Genomic DNA, 26,210 nt, shown 5'->3' with positions numbered 1-26,210 from the left:
AAAAACTCTGACGCTTGTTTCCAGGCTCATCTTTATAAAGTGCTGCAGTTGATTAGTGATGCCTGTGACATCTTAGATAAAGTAAGTGGGGACAGCATCAATCCTGCCCCAAACCCACAAACCCAGGATGAAAAGTTCTTTTTATCTGGCAGATAATAGTACTAGAATTTCAAGAGAAAAAAAAAAGTTTTTTTCTAAAAGAAATATGTAGGACTTTATAAAGGGGACTTTGAGCAATGCAATCTAGTATTTTTTATTCTAAACTATATTAGTAGGAAATGTAAAAAAATATCTTTTTTTCTAAGACCATTTCTTGTGTAGAAAGAAAGCCTAATTCAGCAAACCCAGTGTGGCAAAGCACTTCACAATGAGATTCAGGTCCAGAGCTATCTTGGTTGGGATGGAGATTCCTCAGCCTTTGTACATGACCTCGTGGGGGGACAATGACTGTTTCGCAGTGACTGATACTGATGTGGAAAAGAAGGTGAGGAAGATCCGAGCCCGGACCCAGAAGCATCTAGACCTCTATGCGCGAGATGGCCTTCGAACACTGTGCATCGCCAAGAAGGTGAGAACAGATTTCTCGTCAAGTAGCTGAGAAGCCTGAACCCTGATTCTGTCTTTGCTGATTCTTTTTAGAAGACCTGGTATGGTGGTTGCTTGTGTTCGATATTAGCTGTTCTGAGTTGCCACAAAGACCCATGACTCTGACGGTTTTGCTGGGGCAGAGATCTGAATGGCAGGGCTCCACATAGGTGTGGCTTTGCAGTCTCCTGCTCCACAGTGTGTGCATCATTGGTAACACCTAGCTCATAAAGTCGTTTCTAATGGCATCATGTTATAATTCTGCCTTCAGTGTATTCTTTCAAAATGTGCGTTATTTGCATAGATTTGAAATTTGGGAGATTTTATGTGATCACCTAAAAAAAATATCTAGATTTCTGGGTTCTCTTGAAAATTTAGAGGATCTTTCAAAGCGGGTCTCCATTCTTGAGTGGCAGCAAATAGCTCCAGCCGTGTAGCAGTGATCCCTTCCATGAGGAGTGTGTTCTGCTGCTGTGGTTGATCACAGTCCCCACCATTCCCTACTGAATTGCCCACCTCACCCCCTGCAGGTCTTTAACTTATCAGCGCCCACAGAAGAGGCGAACAAAGAGAGCTATGGACCCCAGAGCCGGGGAACCGAATGAGATACCTCAAATCAAGTAGGGGAGCTATGATGGGCCTATCTTTCTAGATGGCTAGATGGCTAGATTTATTTCTCCTCCATAAATCCCCTGAGCTCATCTCTTTCATGGTACTTAGGCAACCATAAAATTAAAAACTTAAAGAGTTTATGAGTTTAAAGCCAGACCCTACCTGGGTACATGTCCCATTCTCACCACTTATCTGTCATGTGACCTTGGGCAAGTTTCTTCAGCTCGTGGAGCTTTGGATTTTCTTATCTCTAAAATGGTGTCAGTGCTCCTTACTTCATACAGTTGCCATGGAAATGAACTAAGGCAGCACACGTGCATGAGACAGGAACCCATGCTCACTACTTTAGAGATTGTAATTATACCCTTACCACCTTCTATTTTCCAATGAAATGACTTGTGGTTATTTTGTCTCCTCTAATAAGACTGTTAATTTCACAAGAGCAAAAGGCCTACTGGTGTCCCTTTGGTTTTCTCTCTAAAGCCTTGCACAGAGGGGAAAAATCAAGGAATATTTGATGCTTAGACAAAAGAATTATCCATTGCCATAAGATTCGGTATTCCTGCAATGCTGACAGAGGGGTCTAAAAGTGCTATGGGACTCCGGGAGGCAGATATGAACTCTAGTTATAGTCTTCCAGCTTTGAGGTACCACCTCCAGTAGCTGGTGGAGCATTCTGCCAGGCTGTGCAGGATCTGGTTGCTGCCGACCTGTCCAGCCTCATTGCTGGCTCCTTTCTGCCTGGCTCTCCAGCCTTCAGCCAGCTGGTGTGTTCAAGGAACAGACAAAACCAAGGTCGTTGCTGTTTCACAACATTGGCACTTGCCCCTTCCCATAACCAAACCCTTCTTGTCGTTGACTCTCAACTTGAATGTCACTTTGTCTAAAAGACGTGAAGATTCAAATGAAATAGCCCCTCTTCCCACAGCCTTCCCCCTGCCCAGTCACACTCACACCATCACATCACCCTCTTTAATTTCTGTATAGAACTCCTTGCAATGATCTATGCTTTTAAAGTATTTACTTGGATAATGTCTCTCGTCGTCTGGTAGCTCATAAGCCCAGGCCTGCAGGGGTCTTGTCTGTCTTGATCACTGCTGTTATTTCTGGTGCCCAGCGCAGGGCAGGAGCTCAACAGATGTTTGGTGACAATGGAACATGAGGATCAAACCTTCATTGACTCATGCACTCAAGAGAATAGTTATTGAGGGGAAAGCCCCATCTAATGGTATAGAGAAGCTGAAACAGGCACATGGGAAAAGAGGGAGGGATTCGCTCAGAGTTGTGAACGAGCCTATTCCTGTTCCATAGGTCGTGAGTGAAGAGGACTTCCGGCGATGGGCCAGTTTCCGGCATGAGGCCGAGGCGTCCCTAGACAACCGCGATGAGCTTCTAATGGAGACCGCACAGCATCTGGAGAACCAGCTCACCTTACTCGGTAGCTAAAAATAAGTCCTCAGTACATGAAAACTAGGCATGCTACAAGCTGGAAAGGGAGCTCTTGGCCGGGATTCCAACACTGCCACAAATATGTCTCAATTAGAAGCCTTCCCTGGGGTGCCTTTCTAGATATTTGGCACAAACAGGCTGTGCCAACACGCAACCCAGACTCCACAGGCAACTTCCCGAGGGTGCCCAGGGGCATTCCTGCACTCCCTGCTGAATGAGGGCTAGGAGCTTGGTTGCTTCTGCTCCATTTGTTCAAATGCTTTTGAGCACCAACTATGTGCCAAGTAGCTTACTAGGCATTGGGGCTACCGCAGAGAACAAGAGTTCAGAGTCTGGCGAGAAAAGTGATTAAAGAAATAATTAAATAGAATGCGATGAGGGTTGGGCTGGACGACATACCAGGTGGGATAGATTCTCAAATAAAAGGTGCCAACCTCGCCTGGGGCCAAGGAGGGTGCAGGGAGGCTGGGCTCGGTGGAGAAGAGGAGTTGGTCGGGCCAAGGAGTATTCCAGGCCACAGGCTGGGGCCGAGTAAAGGCCTGGAGGTTAGGTAGCCTGGGCCGGCTGGTTACTGAGACCTGCGGTGGCTGGACCACAGAGTACGGGGAAGAGAGGTTGGGGGAGAGAGGTCAGCAGGACCCAGATTATGAAGGGCCATGTCAATCACATGTTACATGTGTGGAGAAGGCATGAGAGGGAAAGCAGGGACAGACTCGTGCTTTACAGAGATGACTCTGGCCACTGCTGTACAGAGCTGGAGTGACCTGCAGGGGGGTGGGGCGCAGAGGAGCAGCGTGGAGACCACCCTGAAGAGACAGCGCTGTGTTCCTGTCGGGAAAAGCGCTGCTGAGACAGAAGCGGAGGCTTTCTTTATTGGGATTGATCTCAGGGCTCGGAGTGAGTTCTGGGGACGGCCCATGAGAACTGCAAAAACACACTGGCCACGTGGCCACTTTCTTCTTGGAAGGCAATGCCGGCCTAGGCACGAGGGCCAAGCCTTGGCCCCTTTGAGACCTTGCTGTGTGCCCAGGGCCACATCCGCACACCCCTCTCCGCCTTAGCATCTTCTCTGGATAACACACTCCCCCAACCTGCCCAGCCAGGCTCGGTGCAGGGGGAGAGACCCGGCCTCACTGTAAGAAGAATGTGATGCCTTTCTATGTAAAGGTGGCGGCAAGATTTGGTAAGAGGGCTGGCCAGCCAGGGCGGGAGTCCTGCTCCCCACCTCCTCCAGCCTTCTGTTTCTGTGCTTCGAAGGCAGGGGCCCTTGTTTGCAGCCTCACAAGGCCCCCTGGAAAGCTGGTCACTAGAGCTCATTTCAGCAGGAACCAGAGAGCTCTCTATCCACGACACAGGGATACCGGAGCTCACCCGCAAGGGCGCCGGCCCCGAGGTTTCTTGCTTGGGGAGCGCTGCGGTTTCCAGTCTCCGCTGGTGAGACGTGCACTCAGCTGCGTCCCCGCGGAGGAGAACACGCTTGTCGGGACCTGTCGGCCTCCTTGGCAGGGAAAGGCTTTCGCAGCCTCCTCGTTTCATTTCCTCTTTCACACAAATAAATGTGTTTTTCCTTCTCCTTCCTTCACTCCGCCTCCCTGGCACAAGACATCAGCTCAGAGTCGCACCTTCTGCGCGCGCCCTCAGAGGGCGAGATGAGGCCGAGCTGTCGCTCCTCTGGAGGTAGGGGGGGGGTGTTGACCGGCGTGTTGGGGCCTCAAACACTAAACCAGCACATTCCGGGGGGCAGCATGGCTGTTCGCCTTCCCCCAGGCGGCCCGGGCGGACAGAGATTTCATCTTGTGGCCCAGAAACCACCGCGCCCTGGCTCGCCTTCACGCTCGGTCCCACGATAAAGGGACCTTTTCACTGTGCATCCAACGGAACTGGTTTGCCAGCCTCTTGTCACTCGGAATTACTGAAAGAAATAAAACGCCTTGCTCCTGCTCAGAGTGAAACAAGCTGTGCTCTTAAAGGAATCTCAATGCAAAGGGGGGGAGGGGTGTTTGGGGGGTTTTGTTTGTTTGTTTTGCTTCATCATTGGTATTCGGTATTTGGGTTGGTGTAGAATTTGGGTGATTCCAAAATTATGGAAGCTGCCTGTTTAATTCTCTCCAAGGAATATTAGCAGAAACCTGGGTCTCCATCCATTCTGCTGTATGGCAAAGGTTTAGGTCTCTCTGTTTCTCTCCACTCCCGTTGACATGTGCCCTTAGCGCTCTGCACACCTGCTCAGTTTCTAACTGAGAATCCTGAAAGAATTCACCCGGCTCGCTCCAAACTCCAGTCCGTTCTCTCTAGGAGGATGTGCTTCAATCTCAAAACTGATCCTGCCACTCTCCACCTTTAGCCCCTTCCATAGCCTGACCAGCAAAGCCTCACCAGACTCTGTCTCCTTTTCTGTGTGTGCCCTGACTCTGACCCCCAGGCCTTGACACCTGCTGATCCCTCTGCCTGGAACTCTCTCTCTTCTCCACCTCTTGGCTTGATCTTCCAGGGCTGAGCTTGAAGGACACTTTCTTAGCAAGGCTTTCTCTGACCTCCCAGATGAAGTCTGGGTCTCCTGGTGTATATCTGCATGACCCCCTGGGCTTCTCGTATAGCTCGGTTATAAACCCTCATCAATAAACCTTGGTGCTCTGAGAGGGTAGGGACCAGCTCTGGGTAGTTCCCTGCTGTATCCTGGGTGTTTAGCACAGCCTAGAATGTGGAAGATATTTCATTATTATTGCCTGGCTTGATAGGGCTTTGGGGACATTAGGCAGCTACTTTTGTACCATAAATGTGACCTCTGGTGTCTCTGATCACTCCAGGAGCCACTGGGATCGAAGACCGGCTACAGGAAGGCGTTCCAGACACAATCGCTGCCCTGCGGGGAGCTGGGATCCAGCTCTGGGTCCTGACCGGAGATAAGCAGGAGACAGCAGTCAACATCGCCTATGCCTGCAGACTGCTAGACCAGACCGACACTGTTTACTCCGTCAACACAGAAAATCAGGTGAGGCCAAAGTATGTCCAAGCGCAGAGCAGCCCCCAGGCCAGCAGGAGACGGGCTAGGGGTGGTATATGGGCATCTGAGGAAGCCCCCATGTGAAAATCTAGGGGCTCAGAGGGTCCTGGAAGCCATCCAGCCCAATATCATCTCCCTCATCCCCACATACGGTTGACCATGTATTTATAGTATGTCTAAGAGTACATGTTAGGAAGTGTTGCCTCTACTGAATTCTACCCTTGGACTACGCTTCTCATTCTACAGATGAGGACACTGAAGGTCACTGAGACTGTCACCTGCCCCAGGTCACCTTACAGTTTCTGAGAGACTTAAGTCCAGAATGCTGTTCTCCTGCAGGCCAGGGTTAATTGCACAATACCCTACTTTATGCTCACAGAAACTCAGAGAGGTTTGTTTAGCATCATTGGGATTAACTCATCCATTGGGGGGGAAAAAAAAAAAACCAATTCAAATTGAAATTATTCCGAGTTTACAATTTCAGCTCCAATTTGTAAGTCAAATTGGTTTGCCACAAAATAAATCCTGAAAGGAATGATACATGAGACCAGTACATTTTGATAGTAATGGAGCGATAAGCAAAGTTTTAAAACTGTGATTTTTTTTTTTCAACCCAACTAGGTTGTGAGTGGCAGGGAGCCAGGTTTGGAGAGAGGGCTGTGTAGTCTGAAGAAGTGGTAACACAATGTTATGTTGAGGAGGAAAAATCTGTTTTCACAATGCGAACTGCAGAAAGTCAATTTCCTCTATCTTCCTGGCCGATGGGAATATGTGCGGAGGGCACTGATTTGCATGCTCCTATCAAAGGGAAGCAGGGATTGGTTGAGACAGTGAGGCATTAACAAGGAAGCTCTGTGTTGCCGGGGTGATGAGTGGAGGGGACCCGGAGACCCAGGGCCTGTCACAGGGGGAAGGAGGGAGCAGAAGAAGGAAGATGGGAAAGGGGAAGACCCTCACAGTAAAAGGGCAGGAGGATGGTGGAGCCCCAAGCTTTTGGTTTTTCCCAAAGCTAATCGTATCCAGAAATGTGTGAGGTTTGAGTTTGGTTTTTATTTCATGAAGTATCAACATACACATTTTTTTTAAAGTGCCTGAGGCCCTTTAGATTAATTGGAAAAATCATTTACTTTCTCGTCAGGTGCACAGATGAGGCTACGATGAGATTAAACCCTAAAGAATTTTCCAAATGAAAATAATCTCAGGGAAACCTTTGGCGTTAATACAATGCTTAGGAGAGAAAGTAATTTGCAGCTTGCTTGAGTGCTTGATCCCTGCAAGAGTGTTGATGTCTTCCTGCCCCGCTGACAATGGAAATTTTGTTTGTGAAGATCATTAGGCTCAAGGTGATTCCAAAAGGACATTGCAAACCTCTGTGGCTAGTGGCATGGGGTGGGGGTGGGGGGTCTGTTAAATACAATGTATTCCTGTAGGAAGCTGAAGATGTTTCCTGATTCATTAGCCAAAGTCCCTAAGGAATGGTGGGCCACGCTTCATGTTGAGTTCAGTCACCATCAACTCTTCTAAAGTTATCTGACACCCTCCAAGATGGTGCATGAATGTTACGTCCTGCCCACAGCCCTGGGCGTGCTGAGCCTGGGACTCTTTTCTCCTCCCTGTGTCTGGGGGAAAGGAGTGGGTGCCTAGATCTGTCAAGACAGACACTCAAGAAATCCATTCTCAATCACAGATTTAGTTAAACCCCCGCTTCATGTAATTACATATAGTCAGTGGATATTTCCTCCAAGGGTTTTTATCTGCCTAATTCACTATAAATTGATTTAGGGCTACTGTTTCTTTGTTATGCATCTTAAAGCTATAAGCAAGTTAGGGGGAATCTCTCTAGACCTCAGGGTTCTCATTCGTCAGATGAGAGAATTAATAACTCTTCTCTGGAAGTGTTGATCTGTCAAGGAATCTTAGAAGGGGCTATTGTATTAAATAGGAACTAATCATAGCAACTATTACTGTTGTTATTGACCATATAGTCAAAGGCTTTAATACTGTTCAGATACCATAATGCTCTGAACTTCATTCTCCTTATCTGTCAAATGGAAACTAAAAAGATTTCAGAGGCTATTTGGGAGGATTAAGTAAGATCATAGAGGGAAAATATTTACTAGCCCAGTATTTGTATTAGTTAACAAATTACATCGAAACTTAACCACTGAAAACAACAGGAATTCATTCTAGCCCAGTTTCTGTGGGTTAGGAGTCCAGGTGTGGCTTAGCTGGGTACAAACCTCTGGTTCAAGGTCTCTCTTGAGGTTTCAGTCAAGCCGTCAGAGTTGTGGGCTCATCTGAATGCTCAATGGGGTGGGCTGTTTGGGAATGGAGAGGAGTCCTTCTCCCAAGCTCATGGACATGACTGTTGGCAGGCCTCAGTTCTCTGCCGTGTGGGCCTCCTTCAGAGCAATGCTGCTGGTTTTCCCCAGGGCGAGCCATCCAAGGCAGAGGGAAGAAGTGCCATTATCAGTAGCCAGTCTTCATCAACTAACCAGGGAAGTGGAATCCCATCCTTGCAGCATTCTCTCCGTTAAAAAGGCGTCACTAATCCTCGCCCACACTCAGGGGGAGGGGCTTCCACCAGGGCATGAATCCCAGGAGGTGGAGATCACCAGAGCCACCGAAGAGGCTGCCTACCACAGTCTCTGACATACACTGAACGTATTAATGAACGCTAACTATTGTGGTTGCTACAAAGAAAATTTGCAATAAGTCCTTTTGGAGAGTCTGTTCAGAAGCCTGCATTTCTGATGACTTGCTGCCATCCTATGTTGGGGAAATTTGTATAATTTATGACAGTCCCAACTTCCAGCAAGGACTGTCTTGATCTCTTTCCCAAGTATTTCAGGTGTGGCCGGTGGCTTCCCAGGGCCCCTTAGGTTCTGTGTGCACCTGCTTGCCTGTTGAGCACCCCCTACAGGCAGGCTCAGGAACAACGCACTGCGGCCCTACGCACTCCAGAACGAACGAGAACCTTCTCAGATTCTTCTAGATCCATGGTTCCCAAACCTGTCGTTTTCGAACTTCCACAATTTTTGCCAACATCCATATATTACCTGTGCTATTTTTTTATTTAATGATTTCTTTTAAATGGACTCGCTTCAAACTTTTAAAAATTTACTTTTAGGAGAAATTTTGGTACGACAGTAAATGACAAATCGCCACCCTAGGCCACGCATAAAAGAACACGGCTAAATAAAGACCACGCGGACAACACAATGCTGTCAAAACTGATAACCGCAGCTTTTCTCTATTTTTATTGAAAAGTCATGTTTACAGAAGGCAAAGAAGATTAAGAATATATTTAGAACCACAGTCTGACTCGATATTTGATAGAATCAAAAGTAATGGAGGAGAATTGAGAAGAGAAAATAACTTCATTGTATTATATTTCAAGGTCTACACCAGAAAAAAATAATAAGTTTCTTTAAACCAATAAGATGTTCACATCCACGGTCAGTTTTAAACACTATGACCAACACAGGCACACCAACAGGTAAACATGCAGTTGATGTATTTTTTTTCTTCTTCATTTTAAGAAGCCACAATCTGAGTAGTAACAATCTGTCTCCACTACTAAGTTGGATGACCTTGGGCAAGTTACTAAAAATTTCACCGTTTCCATTTCTTTATCTCTATACTAAGGTTGGTGATAACCCCCCTAGCTGCCACACAGGAATGTTCTGGGGACAAAGGAAAGCTGGAATGACTGACACCTAGAAAGCATTATCGCAGCATGACCTAGTGTCGTTCCTTACCATCGGATGAATCTCATTTATCTCACACCATTCCTGCATCTGTCCCCTACCTCGCTGAGCTAGTTCCATTCCCACTCCCAAGCAGTCTCTCCTAGTCTGGCCGTGAATCCGATTCCAAAGTTTGAAATATTGCAGAGCAATTTTTAAAAAGTCAGAGAACGATTCCCAGGTAAAGGATCTTTTTGGTGGTAGTGTCTTATAACCATTTTCCCAAAGGACAGAGTGAGAGTTTTAGACCAACGTTTCCAATGGCGCTTACACTAATCCCAACTGTATTATTCCAACTCTTTTGGCAGGAAACCTGTGAATCCATCCTCGACTGTGCCCTGGAAGAGGTAAAGCAGTTTCAGGTCCCGCGGAAGCCGGCCCACAAGCTCTTCGGGTTCCGCCCACCTTCTGAGACACCGCGCCCTACCTCAGGAGCCTCCGCTCCGCAAGTTGGACTGGTCATCGATGGCAAGACGCTGAATGCCGTTTTCCAGGGAAAGCTGGAGAAGAAGTTTCTGGAGTTGACCCAGTACTGCCGGTCTGTCCTGTGCTGCCGCTCCACCCCGCTCCAGAAGAGCATGATCGTCAAGCTGGTGCGGGACAAGCTGGGCGTCATGACCCTTTCCATAGGTACCGCCAGGCTGAGATGTGGGTGGTGGTTTGGTAAGGCCGATCTGACAAGAGACCTGGACCAGAGGTGGGGTGGGGCGACAGTGTCAACATCCAGATGCTTAGGCTGAGGGTCCTTGTCTTAGAGAGAAGTCACAGTGGCAAGGTGTGGCAGCCAGGGGAAGAAGCAGAGGCGGACCCAGGGTGAACCAAAGTTCTCAGGATTAGCAGGTCAGCTAAGGAGACATCGGGACTTGGATGGAGGGCAAAGCCATTGGGACATCTAGGCAGCTCAATAATGTACACGCAGGCTGGCGCATTTGTGGGGGGGCGTAGATCATTTCCCCTTCAAGACCTAACACATGGCACAGTGCTACCAACCTCGGTGTTTGTGGATCTGATATTCTGCTGAGAGTAGGTGGCTGGCGGGGAGATTGAAAAGTTGGGCCTGTCCCATATTTAATGTCATATGTTCATTCCTAAATACAAGGCCCAGCACAAAGCATACCCGCAATCACACCCAATGAAGAACTCCTCATGGGAGATCATGGTTGAGGCAGAGAAGTAGAACCTGTATGTAATTCAGACCTTCTAGAAGCAATCAACCCTGGTTGACAAGAATCTGACTGATCTGGTCCCCACTTCTCCTTCCGCCATGCTTCTCCCCAACACTCAGCGCTCCAGCCCAACCCAGCTGCTCCATGCACCCCCTCCTTTCTCTCTTCCTCCCTCCCTCTCTCAGGCCTCTGCACACCTGTTCCCTCATGAAACCTCCTCCTTCCAGTCCCATCTAACCTCCCTTTTCTCCAGGACCCCCCGTGGCACACAGCCCTCCTAGCCCCAAAGTACTGGTGTGCTTGCTATGATGGCCTGCTCAGGAGACTGTGAGTCCCTGAGCAGAGGGACAATGCCAGCCTTACCCGCCGTTTCATCCCAGACCCAGCACACACCACACATACAGTAATACTGCATTTATTTAGGGATGTTCTTGCAGGTGGTTCCAGGTTCTAGTCTTCCTACACAGACATGGGAAGAGATTTGCCTTCCTGGCATTCCAAATAAGATCCTATGATACATCGTTTTGTCTCCTGGTGTTGAGGTAAAGCATTTCCCCCAAAAAGAGGGAATGGACATAAAAAAGTACAGGGAGCAGCAGAGCGTTAGCCACTGCATGCTAATTTTATTCCCCCAAATTTTCCTCTTCAAAACTTCAGACACACACAAGGCTGATTCCCTGAAGTAAGAGATTGGTTTCTCTCCCGTAGCAACAGAAACAAAGCCGGCAGGGCGAGAAATAGGATGAATAGACACCTCTACTCCCTCTGGTTTGCTAACAGAAGAGGTGAAAGGGCTGGTCTGTCCTGCCATAGAGGGGAAGGCTAAAAAGACGTGCTGCTCTGCTATCAAGAAGAAAAAGTCATTGTAAGAGTAATGGCTGCTGATAATGACAACATGTCTAAGATAGATAAATTTGGTTGCCAAATAATTAGGGGAAGAAAATTCTCTCCTCCAATGCCATATATTCTATGATGTCTAATAGAGGTTTAATTTCCATTTATCAGAACCTACTGGAAGGAGAGGTGGGGGTCAAGAGGTGAAGGCAATTGAGTCTACAAACCACGGTCCACAGGCTGAGTCCAGCCCACCGCAGGGTTTTTTGGGGGGGATGATCAGAATGGTTTTTATTTTTCTCACTATAAGGACAGTTGTTCAGTTTGGCTTCTTGGCCGACAAAGCCTAAAACGGGTACTATCTGGCCCTGTGCAGGAAAAGTTTGCTAAACTCTCGTGTGCAAGGCAAAGCAGTAGGAGGAGCCAGGCTCGGGAGCTCTGTGGCTCACTGTACAGACCTGAGCTGCACTGTCCAAGATGGCTGCCACCGAGCTAACTGGGCCTGCTTGCCTTTAAAATTAAAATCACATAGAATTCCACCAGCCACATTTACATAGTCCCATGTGGCTAGTGGTTCCCATACTGGACAGTAGAGATGTAAGACATTTCCATCATTACAGAAAGATCTGTTTGACAGTACCAGCCCTAACTCCCAGTTCCCTGAATTAGCTCGTGGGATGGGAACTCACTGTGAGTCAATGGACCTCCACCGAAAAAATCAGTCAATCTCGGTTTTCTATATTCAGAAACAAAACTGAACGCCGTCCCCATCCTTGGATAGCATGGGCAATCTGATGGCTTAGCTGTCCCAACACCCCCGCTGTCTTGATCTGGTCAGTATGTGATGTTATGCTGAGCTAGGGAAGGTGTGCCCACCTTAAAACCGGGAAGACCTCAGCCCCATCTCCCTGGGTCTCTGCACGGGCTGGATGGCTCATGCTGCGCCCCCGATGTTGCTCAGAGTCTCCATTTGCTCCTCAATAAAGTCCACGGTAACATTCGTGAAGGCCTTTTGTGGAGGCTACGAAGCACAGCTCAAGCCTTGCTTATTCACCATTGTGTTCCAAATACCCAATATGGTGCCAGAAGAAGGACACAAATATTTGTTGGATGATAAAGAAAAAAGTAGGGCTTCTTGTACAAAGAAGAAAAGACATCTCTCAGGTGAAATACTGTAGCGATTGACTTTTCCTGTAGGGCTATTTAGAGCAATGTTAAAAGGATTCGATTGAGTACAAATGGGATGCTTCGGAGTAACTGCTATAAAACCCTCCTCAGTGTCCTGCAGCAGCTGGACCAGGATTAAAGGTACCTCATTACCTCTTTTCTTGCAGGCGACGGAGCAAATGACGTGAGCATGATTCAAGCTGCTGATGTTGGGATTGGAATATCCGGACAAGAAGGCATGCAGGTACCGTTCCCTTTAACTGTTCTCAATTCTTCCTGGCCCTCCCTGACCCTCGCTGGAGAGTGAAGGCTTTCTTCAGTGTTGGGTGAACTTCTCCCTGAGAGTTTTGCAGAATTGTCATCTGAAGGTCAGGGTGCTTCCATGCCATAAGCCTCCCTCACCAGCTCCCTACTGCCCAGTCCTTCAGAACACAGAGGAGAGGAAAGGATGCTCAGCTTTCTGCAGAGAGTTGGCAATACCTGTGTGCCAAAGCCAAACAGCTACCCACTCATTCAGGGAAGTGTTACCGGAAGCCTAATGTTTTTCCTTAACTCTGCCTGCATGCTCTGGTGCAAAGTGCACGTGCAGGAGGTTGCAGCACAGAGTTTAACATCGAATCGGCCAATCCGGAGATGGGAGGCTAAGGTTAAAGACCGGCTCCCCAGTGGCATGTAGGTTACAGATTATATAGGGCAAAAATCACAAGCCACCATGGTTTAAGGCAGGGGTCCCCAAACTTTTTACACAGGGGCCAGTTCACTGTCCCTCTGACCATTGGAGGGCCGGACTATAAAAAAAAACTATGAACAAATCCCTATGCACACTGCACATATCTTATTTTTAAGTAAAAAAAAAAAAAAAACGGGAACAAATACAATATTTAAAATAAAGAACAAGTAAATTTAAATCAACAAACTGACCAGTATTTCAATGGGAACTATGCTCCTCTCACTGACCACCAATGAAAGAGGTGCCCCTTCTGGAAGTGCGGCAGGGGCCGGATAAATGGCCTCAGGGGGCCGCATGCAGCCCGCGGGCCGTAGTTTGGGGACCCCTGGTTTAAGGGTTGTGCTAGGAGCTGATTGTTGGAGGTGAGCTAAGGGTGATGAATCATTTCTTGGGGTCTTGAGGACAGCTCTGAGCTCCTTTCCTGTGTCCCTGTGTACGGTCTCATGGGGAAGTAGTCAGGGAAGTCATTCAACCTTAGGGCTCAGGAACTAAAACATAAGTTAGGTCAAGATGTTATCACTGTGTGCCCATCACCCAAAGCGAAATCATGCAATACAACACAATCAACAGTTTAAATGCTATAGAGATGTTTACCTGAAACCTCTTATTGATCAATGTCACCCTGTTAAGTTTAATGTCTCAATTTTAAAAAAAGATGTTTTTAGCCTGACCTGTTATCTGGGCTGTGAGACCATTAGTGAGGTTCAGGGGCTGCTGATCATCTGGGGAATGATGGGGGGGAGAGTGACAGAGAGATATTTCTAGAGTTAGGATTTAAAGCTAAATTTAAAGTCAAAAGGACGCCTGGTTTCAGAAAGCTAAGCCTTCCTCGGACTCCATGCTTCCTCCCTAGATCCCTGCCAGGTTCTATGACCAGACTTGTCCAAACCTCACCGTCTTACAAGAGTACTAAGAACTGTGTCTTGTTCTGAGTGATGCCAAGGGCAGCAGACAGATCCCATCTGAGAGTGGAGGGAGAGAGGAGGGGACCAGGGGTGCAGAGTGAGGCTTGCTTGCCTGGAAGCCCTTACTCTCGGCTAACCATTGCATCCCTAGCGTGGTGCCCAAAACATACTGGGCCACGATACGTGCTTGTCGGATAAACAGGAAATGAAGGGCTGAACTAGACCAAGCGGCCCGTTCTGCCTTGCCCTTATTGGATTCTGGCAAGGGTTGGGTTTCCCAGAGGGTGGGGTGTCAGAGTCAAAAGAGCCACCCGAGGGCACCATATAAAAATAGCAAGGGTCTTTCAGACTCTACCAGCTATGAACCTAGATCCTTGGTCGGCAAACCGCGGCTTGCGAGCCACATGCGGCTCTTTGGCCCCTTGAGTGTTTAGCAAAGGCCTGCTTAGGAGGACCCTAATTAAATTAGTAACAATGTACCTACCTATATAGTTTAAGTTTAAAAAATTTGGCTCTCAAAAGAAATTTCAATCGTTGTACTGTTGATATTTGGCTCTGTTGGCTCATGAGTTTGCCGACCACTGAAGAGGAAGCCTTACCCGCGAGGGAGCCTCTTGGGCGCTCTGGCAGCCGCGACGGAGGTTGACGTCCCTGCTCTGCCCTCGCAGGCCGTCATGTCCAGTGACTTCGCCATCTCCCGCTTCAGACACCTGAAGAAGCTGCTGCTCGTGCACGGCCACTGGTGCTACTCGCGGCTGGCCAGGATGGTGGTGTACTACTTCTACAAGAACGTGGTGAGTAGCCCACAGCGACCGCCCACCCCGGAGCCCTTGCCGGGGACCAGCTGGCCCCACAGCCATACACAGAGCGTCTCAGTAAGAGGGAATGAGTGGGGTTCACCTGGATTTTGAATCTTGACACTGTCCCTTACTCGCTCTGTGACCTTGGGCAAGACGGTGCTCTTCTCTGGGCTTTGACAAAACGGGTCCAATACTGTCTGGTGTGCGGAGTTGCTGTGAGGATGCCACACTGTGTGGAAAGCACTGGGTACATGGGAGGCAGCGTGAGTCGTTACAAACATGGACCCTGGCATCAGACATGCTCAGCTCAAATCAAGGCTCCTGTATTTGGTAATGGCCCTTCACCTTAGTTTCACAGTCTGTAAAATGGGGCTGGTTGAAGTACCTTTCTCACATATTTGCTAAGAGGATTAAAGGAGAGCTGGTGTAGAAAATGAATAGCAGGTGGTAATTACCCCATAGAGGTAGCCATTATGTTGTGTCCTTGTTATTGCTGTTGTTACTCTTAGAGGCGCTCCATAAATGAGATGTATTCTCTGACTACAGGAAAGAGAAGGATTTGAAGAATAACTAGTGTGACTTTTCTCTTAGATTTCCTCCCCAGAGGAAGCCACTCTAATGCAAGCGCCTTAGCCCACCCCTTGGGAACATAAAAAGATTTAGGATGAAGTTCTTGACTTCCACCTGACCCTACGTATCACTTCCCAGCGGGAAGTTCACAGGGGTCAGGACACTAAATAAAACATCTATTGGCAAAAGGCTTAGAGCAGGGAGGTCGCCTGGGTTTTAGTCGTGCCTGGCTCTAGCATGCCGTGTGAACGTGGAAGAGCCCCTTAACCTCCCTCTGAGCCTTGGTCTCATCAGTAACACGAGGAGACGATGACCCTCTGCCTCCATAAGGAACGGTCAAGAGGCTTCAGTGTCAGAGCTCTGGCATGCACATACCAACACAAAAAAATTGTTACTCCTAAAAAACAGGTTCATGTCTGTCTTGTCAATGAGGGGCCAAGATGAGCACACATCAGCTGAGGCATTAAAACTATCGGAGGCTCTTGTTTGAAAAGCCCTTGATTGACAAGGACAGGACGAAGTCAGATGTTGCTGTACTAAAGGGAGGGTACGAGAGCCTGAGTTCTTCATTGTCTAGTAGTTCAAGGACCTTCAAATAATCCCCAAGAGCCTCCAAGTAAGTGACATTGTCTGCAAGTAGGACTGAGGGGGCAGCAAGAGGGGAAAATGGGTAATTTGGAGGCCAAGTAGATTTTCTCTTGGTCTCGGTCCTCTGTTTTTCCTTATGGAAACGGGAACAGATTCGTCACCCTTGCTCACAAGTGAATATTTCTATGCCGAGTTCGATGTATGTGTGTGTGCACCACACACATCTATATATAAACAGCATGGCAAGAATGTTAATCCAATAAGCTGATGATACTATTTTGCTTGTAAGTCAATGCAAAGTCACTCATTCTGATTGGAAATTCATTCTGAGCCTGAAAGACTATTTACTTAGAATTCAAAATGCCCCATTTAATTTTTTCTCTCTTGGCCTCTCAGGGCGTAGTTCTTTTGGCTAAGCCCAACCTCTCCTCTGCATTAAACGTGTGCAGTAGAAGAGGCTATGCTTCCAGGCGGCCGCGCTGTCAAAGCTTAAATGATATTTATTTCCAGCCCGACGCCAAGCTCGTGATTGCGATACCGAGGCCGCATTATCTCCCCTTGGCAATTAGGGGGTGGAGAACTATGACTTCCGCATCCGAAACCAATTTCCGAGGGGATTAAAACCCTGCCTGCTCAGAAACGTGAACAATGAATTAATTACCACCCTGTGGCTTCTGTGGGAGGAAAGGCAGGCGCCCACTCTGGGCGCTGCCAGCATGGGTTCAGGGCACTCCCCTCCCGGGTGCCAAGACTCCAGCCAGACAGAGGAAGTAGGAACAAGCCAGATCCTCCCAGGGCCACGGAGCAAGAAAACACTCTTCAGTGTTGAAACTCCAGCATGAGTGTTAGGAGGAAAGCACAACTAAGGTAAACGCATGATTACTCAAATCATGACTGAATAGCTACTGTGTCAAGAACATTATCAGGCTCTGACTCTAGGGACAGATGTGGTCACTGCCCTCCTGAGGCTTATAGTCTATATCAGGGCTCAGCAAACTAATGCTGCGAAGGGCCACATGACAAGTGTTTACAGCTTTAGTGGGCCATCCAGCCTCTGTCGTGGCTCCTCAGCTCCTCTGTGGAAATCGGGTATAGACACGACGCAAGCAGATTGACGTGGCTGTGTCTCAGTATAGGTTTGGACCAGCAGCATTAGCATTGTCTACTCTAGACCCTTTTAGAAATGACGTCCTCAGGGTCCACCCCAGACCTGCTGGCTCAGTATCTGCGTTCTTCATAAGATCTCAATATGATTCTGATGAGCCTTCATGATTGATAAGCACTGGAATAGGGGGAAAGAACTTTATTTTTTAAGTCATCTCCCGAGAGGAAAGTCGGGGTCCTATAGACGTATCTCTAGGAGATGAGGAAACCAAACTCAGAGAGGTTAAGAGACTCTTTCATATTCACACAGCATGCTCAAGTCAGGCAAGACTGAAACCCAGACTGAATTCCCTACTCTAAACACTTTTGCCAACAGCTAGTTGATTTAGTGTCCTGACCTCTATGAACGAACTCCCCGTTGGGAAGTGATATGTAGGGTCCCAGGTGGAAACCAGGAAGAAATTGACATTTCAGCTATGACCTGAGAGAGAAGACAGAATTCTAATTTAACCAGTTTCCTTGCTGAGAAGGAGAGGCTTCACAACCTGAGTCCTTATAGGAACTATTTCAGGCAGTTTATTTATAATCTTATTGCATACTCTATTTCCCCCATGTATAAGACACACCCTTTTTCAAAAAATTTGGGGTCTAAAAACTGGGTGCGTCTGATACAGTGGTTGTAGATTTTTTTACTTGCATTTCCTGCTTTTTCACGTGGATGAGTTGTATGAATTTTATGATGAATAGAACTTGAGTTTAATTTTTTTTTTTCAAATTTCAGCCTCCAAAATGAAGGTGCATCTTATACATGGGGAAATACAGTACATTGTGTCCAATTCAAAACAGAAGTGTAAGTGACTTACAGTAAAACCAAAGGCAATAGGGAAGTCGTAAAGGAACTATAAGAGTAGAGGTCAGGAGCCATAGTTAGGGAAGTTCATTGTACCGGGACCCTGGGATAAGATGCTGACTATGACATGTCTGGTTAAAACAAGCAGACCAGTTCTCCAGGAAAACACTCTCTCTCCACTCTGAATTCAGAGATCCGTTCATCAAGCAGACCTTCAGCAAAGGGCCACAGACACCTTCATGAACTTTCTTCCCTGACATTTTTGTAGGAAGTGAAAATGAACCTCCCTCTGGTCACCTTGGGTTTCCTCACAACACTTAATAAAAGCCAACATTGAACGATAATTCAGAAAGGACCTTTCCATGGAAAACTGAGCCAGTGATAGCCAAGTGGACAGGGTGTTATTGCCTCAGCTAGGGCTTAGTGGAGCCTTTCAGCACTGCTGTTGTGTGTGTGGTGGTGGGCAAGGAGCTTAATGCACGCTTGTTCTCCGACACCCAGTTCCCCAGGGTTCCCCAGGCCACCCCTGACTTCTGCCCTGTTTCCTTGATACTTAAAACTGCTTGCTTCTGTTTGGCACAGCATTACCAGTGGTAACACCCGCCACTCTTATAGAGAACCTATCATGTTCTAAGCACTGTGCCGACACCTTTACATACATATGCACCCATGAGAGTAAGTGTGGTATAGGGGCTCAGAGCTTTGTGCTAGAGCCCAACAGGGTTCGAATCCCAGTCCTGCTCTCCCGTTTAACAACCATGTGGCCCTAAGTAACTTATTTCAGCTCTCTGTGCCTCAGTCTCTCCATATGTAAAATGGGATGCTACCTAACTCACGGGATTGTGGTGGGCATAAATGAGTTCACATGTGAGGTGCTTAGAACAGCACCTTGTACATGGTAAATATGTAACTTGTCCAAATTGAGCTGGATGGTGACTCCAGTGGCAACAGCAGGTGCTAACAGCCTGGTGGGGTGGAGACAGGGTGCTTCCCACTAGTCATTTGGACAGAAAAGCCATATTATAACATGTTTATATTGTTATTCCAATCATTAATAGAGAGCCCCTTCGAAATAACACTGACCCACAGTTAAGGAATGAGAATCCTAACTTGAACACAAACTTGCGGAAGGATTTCTTACAATACCCCTCCTGCCTCTGTGCCCCAGCCACATGGAGCAGAGAGGTTCTAGTCCTAACTCTGGGGCCAGCTGCTTGTGTGACCTTGCTCAGGACACCAAAGCATATCAGAGCATGGATCACTGTCACCACAGACACTAGGAGTGGCCCAGGCCACCCCCAGTGGGAGGTCTTGAGTGAGAAAGAGCTGCAGAAAACAAGTTAGGCAGGTTTTCTTCCTCACCCCACTGAGCCACAGGACCATGAGGACCTTGTGAGAGAGGAGTCCTCTTCCCTGCAGGTGCCTGCCCGCAGGCCAGTCTTTCCATCAGCCCTGCCCCAGGGCCTCCCCTCTCTCTCACCACACTGCTAATGAACGCTGCCTTTGCCAGGCCGTGGTCTAGGTACTATCACCTTACCTGAAAGGTGGCAAGAGGGTGTTCAGAAAGGTTGAGCAATTTGCCCAAAGTCACACAGCTAGTAAGTGACAGAACTGGGGATTCAAAACCAGTCCTCTCTGCCTCCGAAACCCTGTGCTCTTAGCCATAATAGGTATGGACCTTGACAAGGTCCCGAAGAGCATTAGTAGCAGCCGCAGCACTTAGTAGTCATTAGTAGTGGTAGTAGGGTCAGGAGCTGCCGCTCCAAGGATCTATCTCCAGTCCTCACCTGACTTTGCATGTCACGAGTGAGGAGACGAGCTCCCTGTCGGCGTAGGGAGGGTCAGGGTCCCCGAGTGGCAGTTGAGGACCTGCTGCCCATGGGTCCTCGCTCAGCGGGCCGCCCCGTCTGCCTGCAGTGCTACGTCAACCTGCTCTTCTGGTACCAGTTCTTCTGCGGCTTCTCGGGCTCCACCATGATCGACTACTGGCAGATGATCTTCTTCAACCTCTTCTTCACCTCGCTGCCTCCTCTCGTCTTCGGGATCCTCGATAAAGACGTCTCCGCGGAAACACTCCTGGCATTGCCCGAGCTCTACAGGAGCGGCCAGGACTCCGAGGTAAGGGGCGCGGCAGCCTCGCTTCCCCCTGGAGCTGGCAGAGCAAGAGCACTGGGCTGGGGGTCAGGAGCCCTGTGTCCTAGTCACTGCTCCACCACGCACCTCCCACGGGGCCAAGGAATCACACTCCCCTCTTGTGGCCTATTTCTCATGTGCTGTTGAGGGTGATGGGCCAGACCACTGAGTTTGTATGTTTCTCTTTAGTGATTTCTTCATTATATCATCCGTTATGGGACTGTCCTAGTGGGAGGGAGAGTGGGCGTGCAGAAAGACCCCCCTTGGCCAGCCCCCAAATCCAGGCCTTCAACAGACCCCCCGAGGCTCAGCTTTGGAGCTCCTGGGACTCAAAAGGAATTTGCTCATCACTGGGTGAGGCATTCACACATGCGGGCCTCCACCACAATTCAGGGAAGGCAAAACTCAGGACTACATGTGGTCTAGAGTTCCTGCTGGTGTCAGGCAGACTAGAGAAGGCCTGGGAGGCTATCAGGATGGCCTCCTAAAAGACACAGAGAGGCCGCAGTGGCACCTGCCTGATTTGGAGAGGTCAGCGGGCACTCCAGGTGGTCAGGAGGTTGGGCCCAGGGGCCAGAGAGGGGGGGCGCTCTGGGAGAAGGAACCCTGAAATGCCGGAGAGCACCTTTGCACCTGGGGCAGGGAGGGGAGAGAGCAAAGCCAGATGTGGTGGCTGAGAGCAGGTGATATTCGAAGGACTGCCAACAAAGAACCCAGCCCAGTCCTAACCCAAAGATAGGCACACACAGCTTCAGCGAGGGAGGCGTGGTGATGGCTCCTGTACATCCGAGGCCTTCTACCTGCCCCCTTCCCACAGGCACGCTGGCTGGAGAACGTTTGCCTTGTGTGTCTAACGTTGAAAGTTAATGTAGCAAAAGCATACCCGGTAAATGGTTTCACTTTTCCCAGGGAAGGCACAGAATGAGAAGGCGTGTGTCCAGAGCCATTGAGCTCCGTCTCTTGGCAAACAGACCCTGGTCTGTAACAAATGGTCCTTTCAAATGCCATTTGGAAACCTTAGAAACTCTAAGCTTACCAAGTTGTTTATTTTCATTATTAAAGAATTGTTTGTTATTCTTTTTTTTTTCTTTTAAGATTCTACACATCAGTCAGATCATACAGTATTTGTGCCTGTCTGAATTATTTCACTTAACCTAAAACTCTCTGGGTCTATCCATGCAGTCACAAATGGCAAGGTAATTTTATTTTGGCTGAATAATATTTCAGTGTGTATGTGTTTATATATACATATGTATATATATACACATATATGTCTATACAGTGAACATAGGGGTACACGTATCTTTTCAAATGAATGTTTTTTGTTTGCTTCAAATAATACCCAGAAGTGGAATGCCCAGGTTATATGGCAGCTCTGTTGAGGATTCTCCCTACTATTTTCCATAGTGGCCGCACACTGTTCCCTCCCACCAACAGCCCGCAAGCGTTCCCCGTGCTCACCAGCACCTGATTGTTGGCTTGTCACTGACGGCCACTCTGGTGGCTCTGACTGTCGATGTGTTTTTTCTCGGCAGTGCTACAACCTGTTGACTTTCTGGGTTTCCATGATGGATGCAGTCTACCAGAGCCTCATCTGTTTCTTTATCCCTTACCTGGTAAGTAAGAGAGTTCCATCCTAACAATAAAAATCGCAGGGTGGGGCTGGTCCTGTTTATATGAAATCCTACCTAGCCATGTCTTTCTGGATACTCAGAACACAGGCTCAAAAGTGGGTGGCCTGTGGACTACGGCCAAACCAGGGCATTGAAATGTCAGAAAGTTTTATTCATATGCTTTACTTTCTGCCGGCTGTTGAAAGCCACCATCACACTGGATTATTTTTCCCTGGTGGCAGAAATCCAGAGCTGACTCACAGCCCTGCTTAGATGGCCCCATGTTCCCCTGTTTGCCATTGTCCCTACCGGTCCCTTTTTTCTCATAGTTGGGCCTTCTTTGCTCATTTACCCTTTCCTACTTGAGCCTGAAAGTATTTGAATTGGCAACCCTTGAATTGGATTTGTGCTCCTGAGGTCAGAGCAGCAAGTTCTGATAATAAGACTCCTGCGTTACCTGCAATAAAAGCAAGAACACATACAGTGAGGATACCAGCCCCATTCAGTCCAGTTCCCCATAGAGAGTGAGAACTTAGTGAAGGGTACCTGTATTTCTCCCAGACAGGGAACCAGAATGTGGGGGAACTGCTACCGCATTAGATGGTAGTCTCTACCTGTCCTCCGGGCTCATATCCTTTTGTGATCAGTAACATGGGGATCAGAAAAGCAGGCATTTTAAGCTTTGTTTGAATTACCTGGTTCACAGCCCCCTCCCTGGCCAGGCTTCTGTCTGTCTTTCCCGACCAATCTTTTGCTGCTGTTGTGAGCTCAGCACACAACTATATTTAAAGTTCCGCAACCAACCACATCTACCTTCCGCTCTGGCCTTTGGCTGGACGGCCCTTTCCCCTCCTCAGGGTCTCAGCTGATGTCGCCCCTCTCTGTACTCCCAGGGTGCCTCGTACTTGCTTCCACTGTAGCATTCCCCCCCCCCCAAAGGTGGACTGTGATCACCCTGCCAAGTAGGCTGTGAACTCCCTGGAGGTGGACACAAAAGTGGCTTCCGCAGATGGCATCATGCCTAGTGGGTGCTCAATAAATTCTTCCAGTCACCTCAAATATTCTGGAATGCCCAGAATATTGCTGTGAAATCCTGTTTCTAAATCATCTGTCGACTCGCTGCTCCTCTCATCTGCTCTGTGGTCAGCCCCACAGAGACGGGGCTGGGCATCCGCTCCCCACTCCTCCCTTCAACCTGGACACCGGGCTTCACCGATGCTTTGGAATCACCGTGTCAAAGCCAAGGCTTTGGGTCCACGGGCGCGCCTGACAGTACCTATTTTGTCCCTCCTCTGCAGACCTACAGGGACTCGGACATCGACGTCTTCACCTTCGGGACACCCGTCAACACCATCTCCCTTGCCACCATCCTCCTGCACCAGGCAATGGAGATGAAGACCTGGGTGAGTGGCTCTCGGGCTTAAAGTCTGTGTTCCTGTTTATTGACTGCGTTCAGATGCCTGGGGTTTTGTACTTGATATCGTTGAGCCACTCGGTAGAGACGTATTGAGCTTTGACCTGGGTCTCTCCACAAGAGGATGAAAGAAGTTACGGAAGAGAACGTTTCTGGCCTCAACTTGCTTGTTGTTTTCAGACAGGGAGCACGTGAGACTGACCTTGCTGTGTTAGGGAAGTGCACTCCTCGTTTCATTTCCGGATAAAATAAATGAGAAAGCTGCCTTTGTGTAACCACATCTCAAGCTGAACTATCAGATTTTAGTATCTGAAAGGGCAACGCCAGATTTTTCATTAGCTCTCGTCATCGATAATCATAAAAACAAAGAGCTTAAAATTATATGCCAGGTGTCTGTCTACATGATTTTAATGTATTATCTAACTTCCCAGAACCTTTGCATTCGGTGGGCTTTTGTTTTGAGAGTTAACTGACATAGAGCACGGTGGAAGTTTAAGGTGCACAGCGTAATGCCTTTACATATGTTGCAAAGTAATGGATGTTAATGAAACGTATTGTGGTCATCATTTCGCCATATGTGTATGTGTTAGGTGGTTTTAATTTATGGGGTGACATTTGCAAAGCTGTAGAGGTTTCAAGAGTAAAATTCAACTAAACATCATCTGCACACTGCACTGTGTACCTATCCCCCCCAAAATTCCTTTCTGTCCCCATTTTCCTCACCTCCACTTAGCCCCACCCCCTTTTCCTTCTGCTGTCACCACACAGTTGTCTGAGTGATATGGATATAGATGTGTGTTTTGCCTAACCTCTTCACCTTCTTTAATCCAGTCCCCTCATTCTCCTCCCCTCTGCCAGCTGTCGGTCTGTTCCACGTGTCCATGCCTCTCTTTCCATTTTGTTTGTCAGTTTAATTTGTTCATTAGATTCCACATATAAGTGAGATCATGTGGTATTTTTCTTTCTCTGCCTGGCTTATTTCACTCAGCCTAATACTCTCCAGGTCCACCCATGCTGTTGCCAGAGGTAAGATTTCCTTCTTCTTTACATCCGTGTAGTATTCCGTTCTGTACATACATGTACCACGGCTTTTTCATCCTCTCACCTACTGATGGGCACTTGGGCTGTTTCCAGATCTTGGCTACTGTAAGTAATGTTGCAGTGAGCATAGGTGTACATATATGCTTTCAAATTAGTGCTTTGGGCTTCTTAGGCTCTATTTCCAGGAGGGGGATCTCTGGGTCATAGGGCAGCTCCATTTTTAATCTTTTGAGGGAGCCCCATGTTGTTTTCCCCAGTGGCTGCACCAGTCTACATTCCCACCAAAAGGCACAAGAAAAATAAATAAAGGAAACAATAAAGCAGTAAGACCAAAATGGGGCTCCTCAAAAACCCTAATGAAAACTAATCTCTGGCAAAACCGATTCAGAATAAGACACAAAAACTGACCATAGAAACAACACTAGGAATAAAAAAGACTATCGATATGATCAATTTTTTAAATAATTTTTTAAATGTAACCAAGTCACGAGTTTCTTTAAATGTAAAACTTACCAAAACGTATTCAAGCTCACTCAGCAAACCTGATTAAACCAATCACCATTAAAGAAATTGAATTTGTAATCCTGTTCTCAAACTCACCAAGCCCAGAGGGTTATTAAGGTGAGTTTGACCAAACTTAAAATGGACAAATAATCTCTAGCTTATACCAATTATTTCGCAGATGAGAAAGATAGGCATTTTTCTTATGGCTGGAATAGTCCCGATACCAAAATTGGTGTGGACAGTTTAATGAAAGAAAATTATTGACTAGTCCCACCAAATGAACACAGATGTAAAAATTCTAAATTATTGACAAGGCGACTCAGCAGTTTGTTGAAAAAACAGTAGAACCCAACACAGAAACTTTCATATGCTGTTAGTAGACTAGAAACTGAGACCAGGACTCGGGAGAGCAGTTTGAAAATAGCCAGGTGCTATGACACAATTCCAGTTCTGAAAATGCAGCCTGAAATCCTCTTGCACATGTGTACACAGAGGCATGTACAAGAATTACACCATTTTTCTTAAAAACAAAAAAAATTAAAATAGAGCCTAGATGTTCATCAGGAGGAAAATAAGTAAATTGTGGCATATATATATATATATATATATATATATATATATATACACATACATACAATAGAACTGTTAAAATGAATAAACTAGAGCCATATCTATCAACAAGATAAAATTCTGAAGCACAGATTTAAAAGTTACAGAAGGATAGCCATAAATGATACAGTACAAAGCATCCATATACATGGCTACATAAATATGTATGTATCAAATACACATCAGAACCAGGAATGCTGAATTTATGTTCAAGATGAAAGAGAAAGCATTCACAGGAGTGCTTTGATTAGAGCTGTAACACTTCATCTTTTAACAAAACTCTGAGGCAAATATTACATAAGGTAAAAATGGACAAAGCTGGATGTTGGGCAAAGGACATTTATTGTCTGTACTGTCATCCGTTGTCATATTGCAGTTCACTTTTCGTGGTCTCACTGTATCGTGGATTTTTAAATTGTATAATATCTAATTTTGTATTGTAGATCTTTTGCTATATCGTGGGATTTTGTGGTATATAGGCATTTTTATATATTTGTTATTTTAATTATTTTTGTGGTAAAATAAGCATTATTTTAAAATAAGCTAATTCATTATCGTCTTCATCATTCAAGTTGTAGTTTATTCCCTGGTGAGTACCCATATAGAATTTTATATGTTGTTAAAATTACGTAGGTTTAAGAGTGTAGAAAATGTTTAAGAGCAGAGAAAGTGTTTATAAGAGTGTGGGAAAGGTTAATAACAGTGTGGGGAAGGTTTATAAGAGTGTGGGGAGGGTTTAGAAAGCCTTAAAGTATATATCAGTAATAAAATAAATATAGGGTC

The 26,210-nt window shown here is 47.1% G+C and overlaps 1 protein-coding gene across 4 annotated transcripts in view; it reads left to right on the top strand.

Annotated features, from left to right (window-relative positions):
• Positions 1 to 26,210, top strand: part of ATP10B (ATPase phospholipid transporting 10B (putative)) — a 263,328-nt gene that overhangs the window by 223,428 nt on the left and 13,690 nt on the right. For all 4 annotated transcript variants that reach the window (XM_066273192.1, XM_066273193.1, XM_066273194.1 and 1 more), the window contains 9 exons: positions 459 to 568; positions 2,509 to 2,635; positions 5,454 to 5,638; positions 9,708 to 10,029; positions 12,734 to 12,810; positions 14,870 to 14,995; positions 20,031 to 20,231; positions 21,782 to 21,862; positions 23,158 to 23,262. In XM_066273192.1, coding sequence (XP_066129289.1) covers positions 459 to 568; positions 2,509 to 2,635; positions 5,454 to 5,638; positions 9,708 to 10,029; positions 12,734 to 12,810; positions 14,870 to 14,995; positions 20,031 to 20,231; positions 21,782 to 21,862; positions 23,158 to 23,262 — 1,334 coding nt within the window. The remainder of the gene's footprint in view (positions 1 to 458; positions 569 to 2,508; positions 2,636 to 5,453; positions 5,639 to 9,707; positions 10,030 to 12,733; positions 12,811 to 14,869; positions 14,996 to 20,030; positions 20,232 to 21,781; positions 21,863 to 23,157; positions 23,263 to 26,210) is intronic.

This window comes from Saccopteryx bilineata, chromosome 4 (assembly GCF_036850765.1).
Source record: "Saccopteryx bilineata isolate mSacBil1 chromosome 4, mSacBil1_pri_phased_curated, whole genome shotgun sequence".
NCBI lineage: Eukaryota > Metazoa > Chordata > Mammalia > Chiroptera > Emballonuridae > Saccopteryx > Saccopteryx bilineata.
Note: the sequence above shows the minus strand (reverse complement) of the source record. Positions and strands in the feature narration are given on the sequence as shown.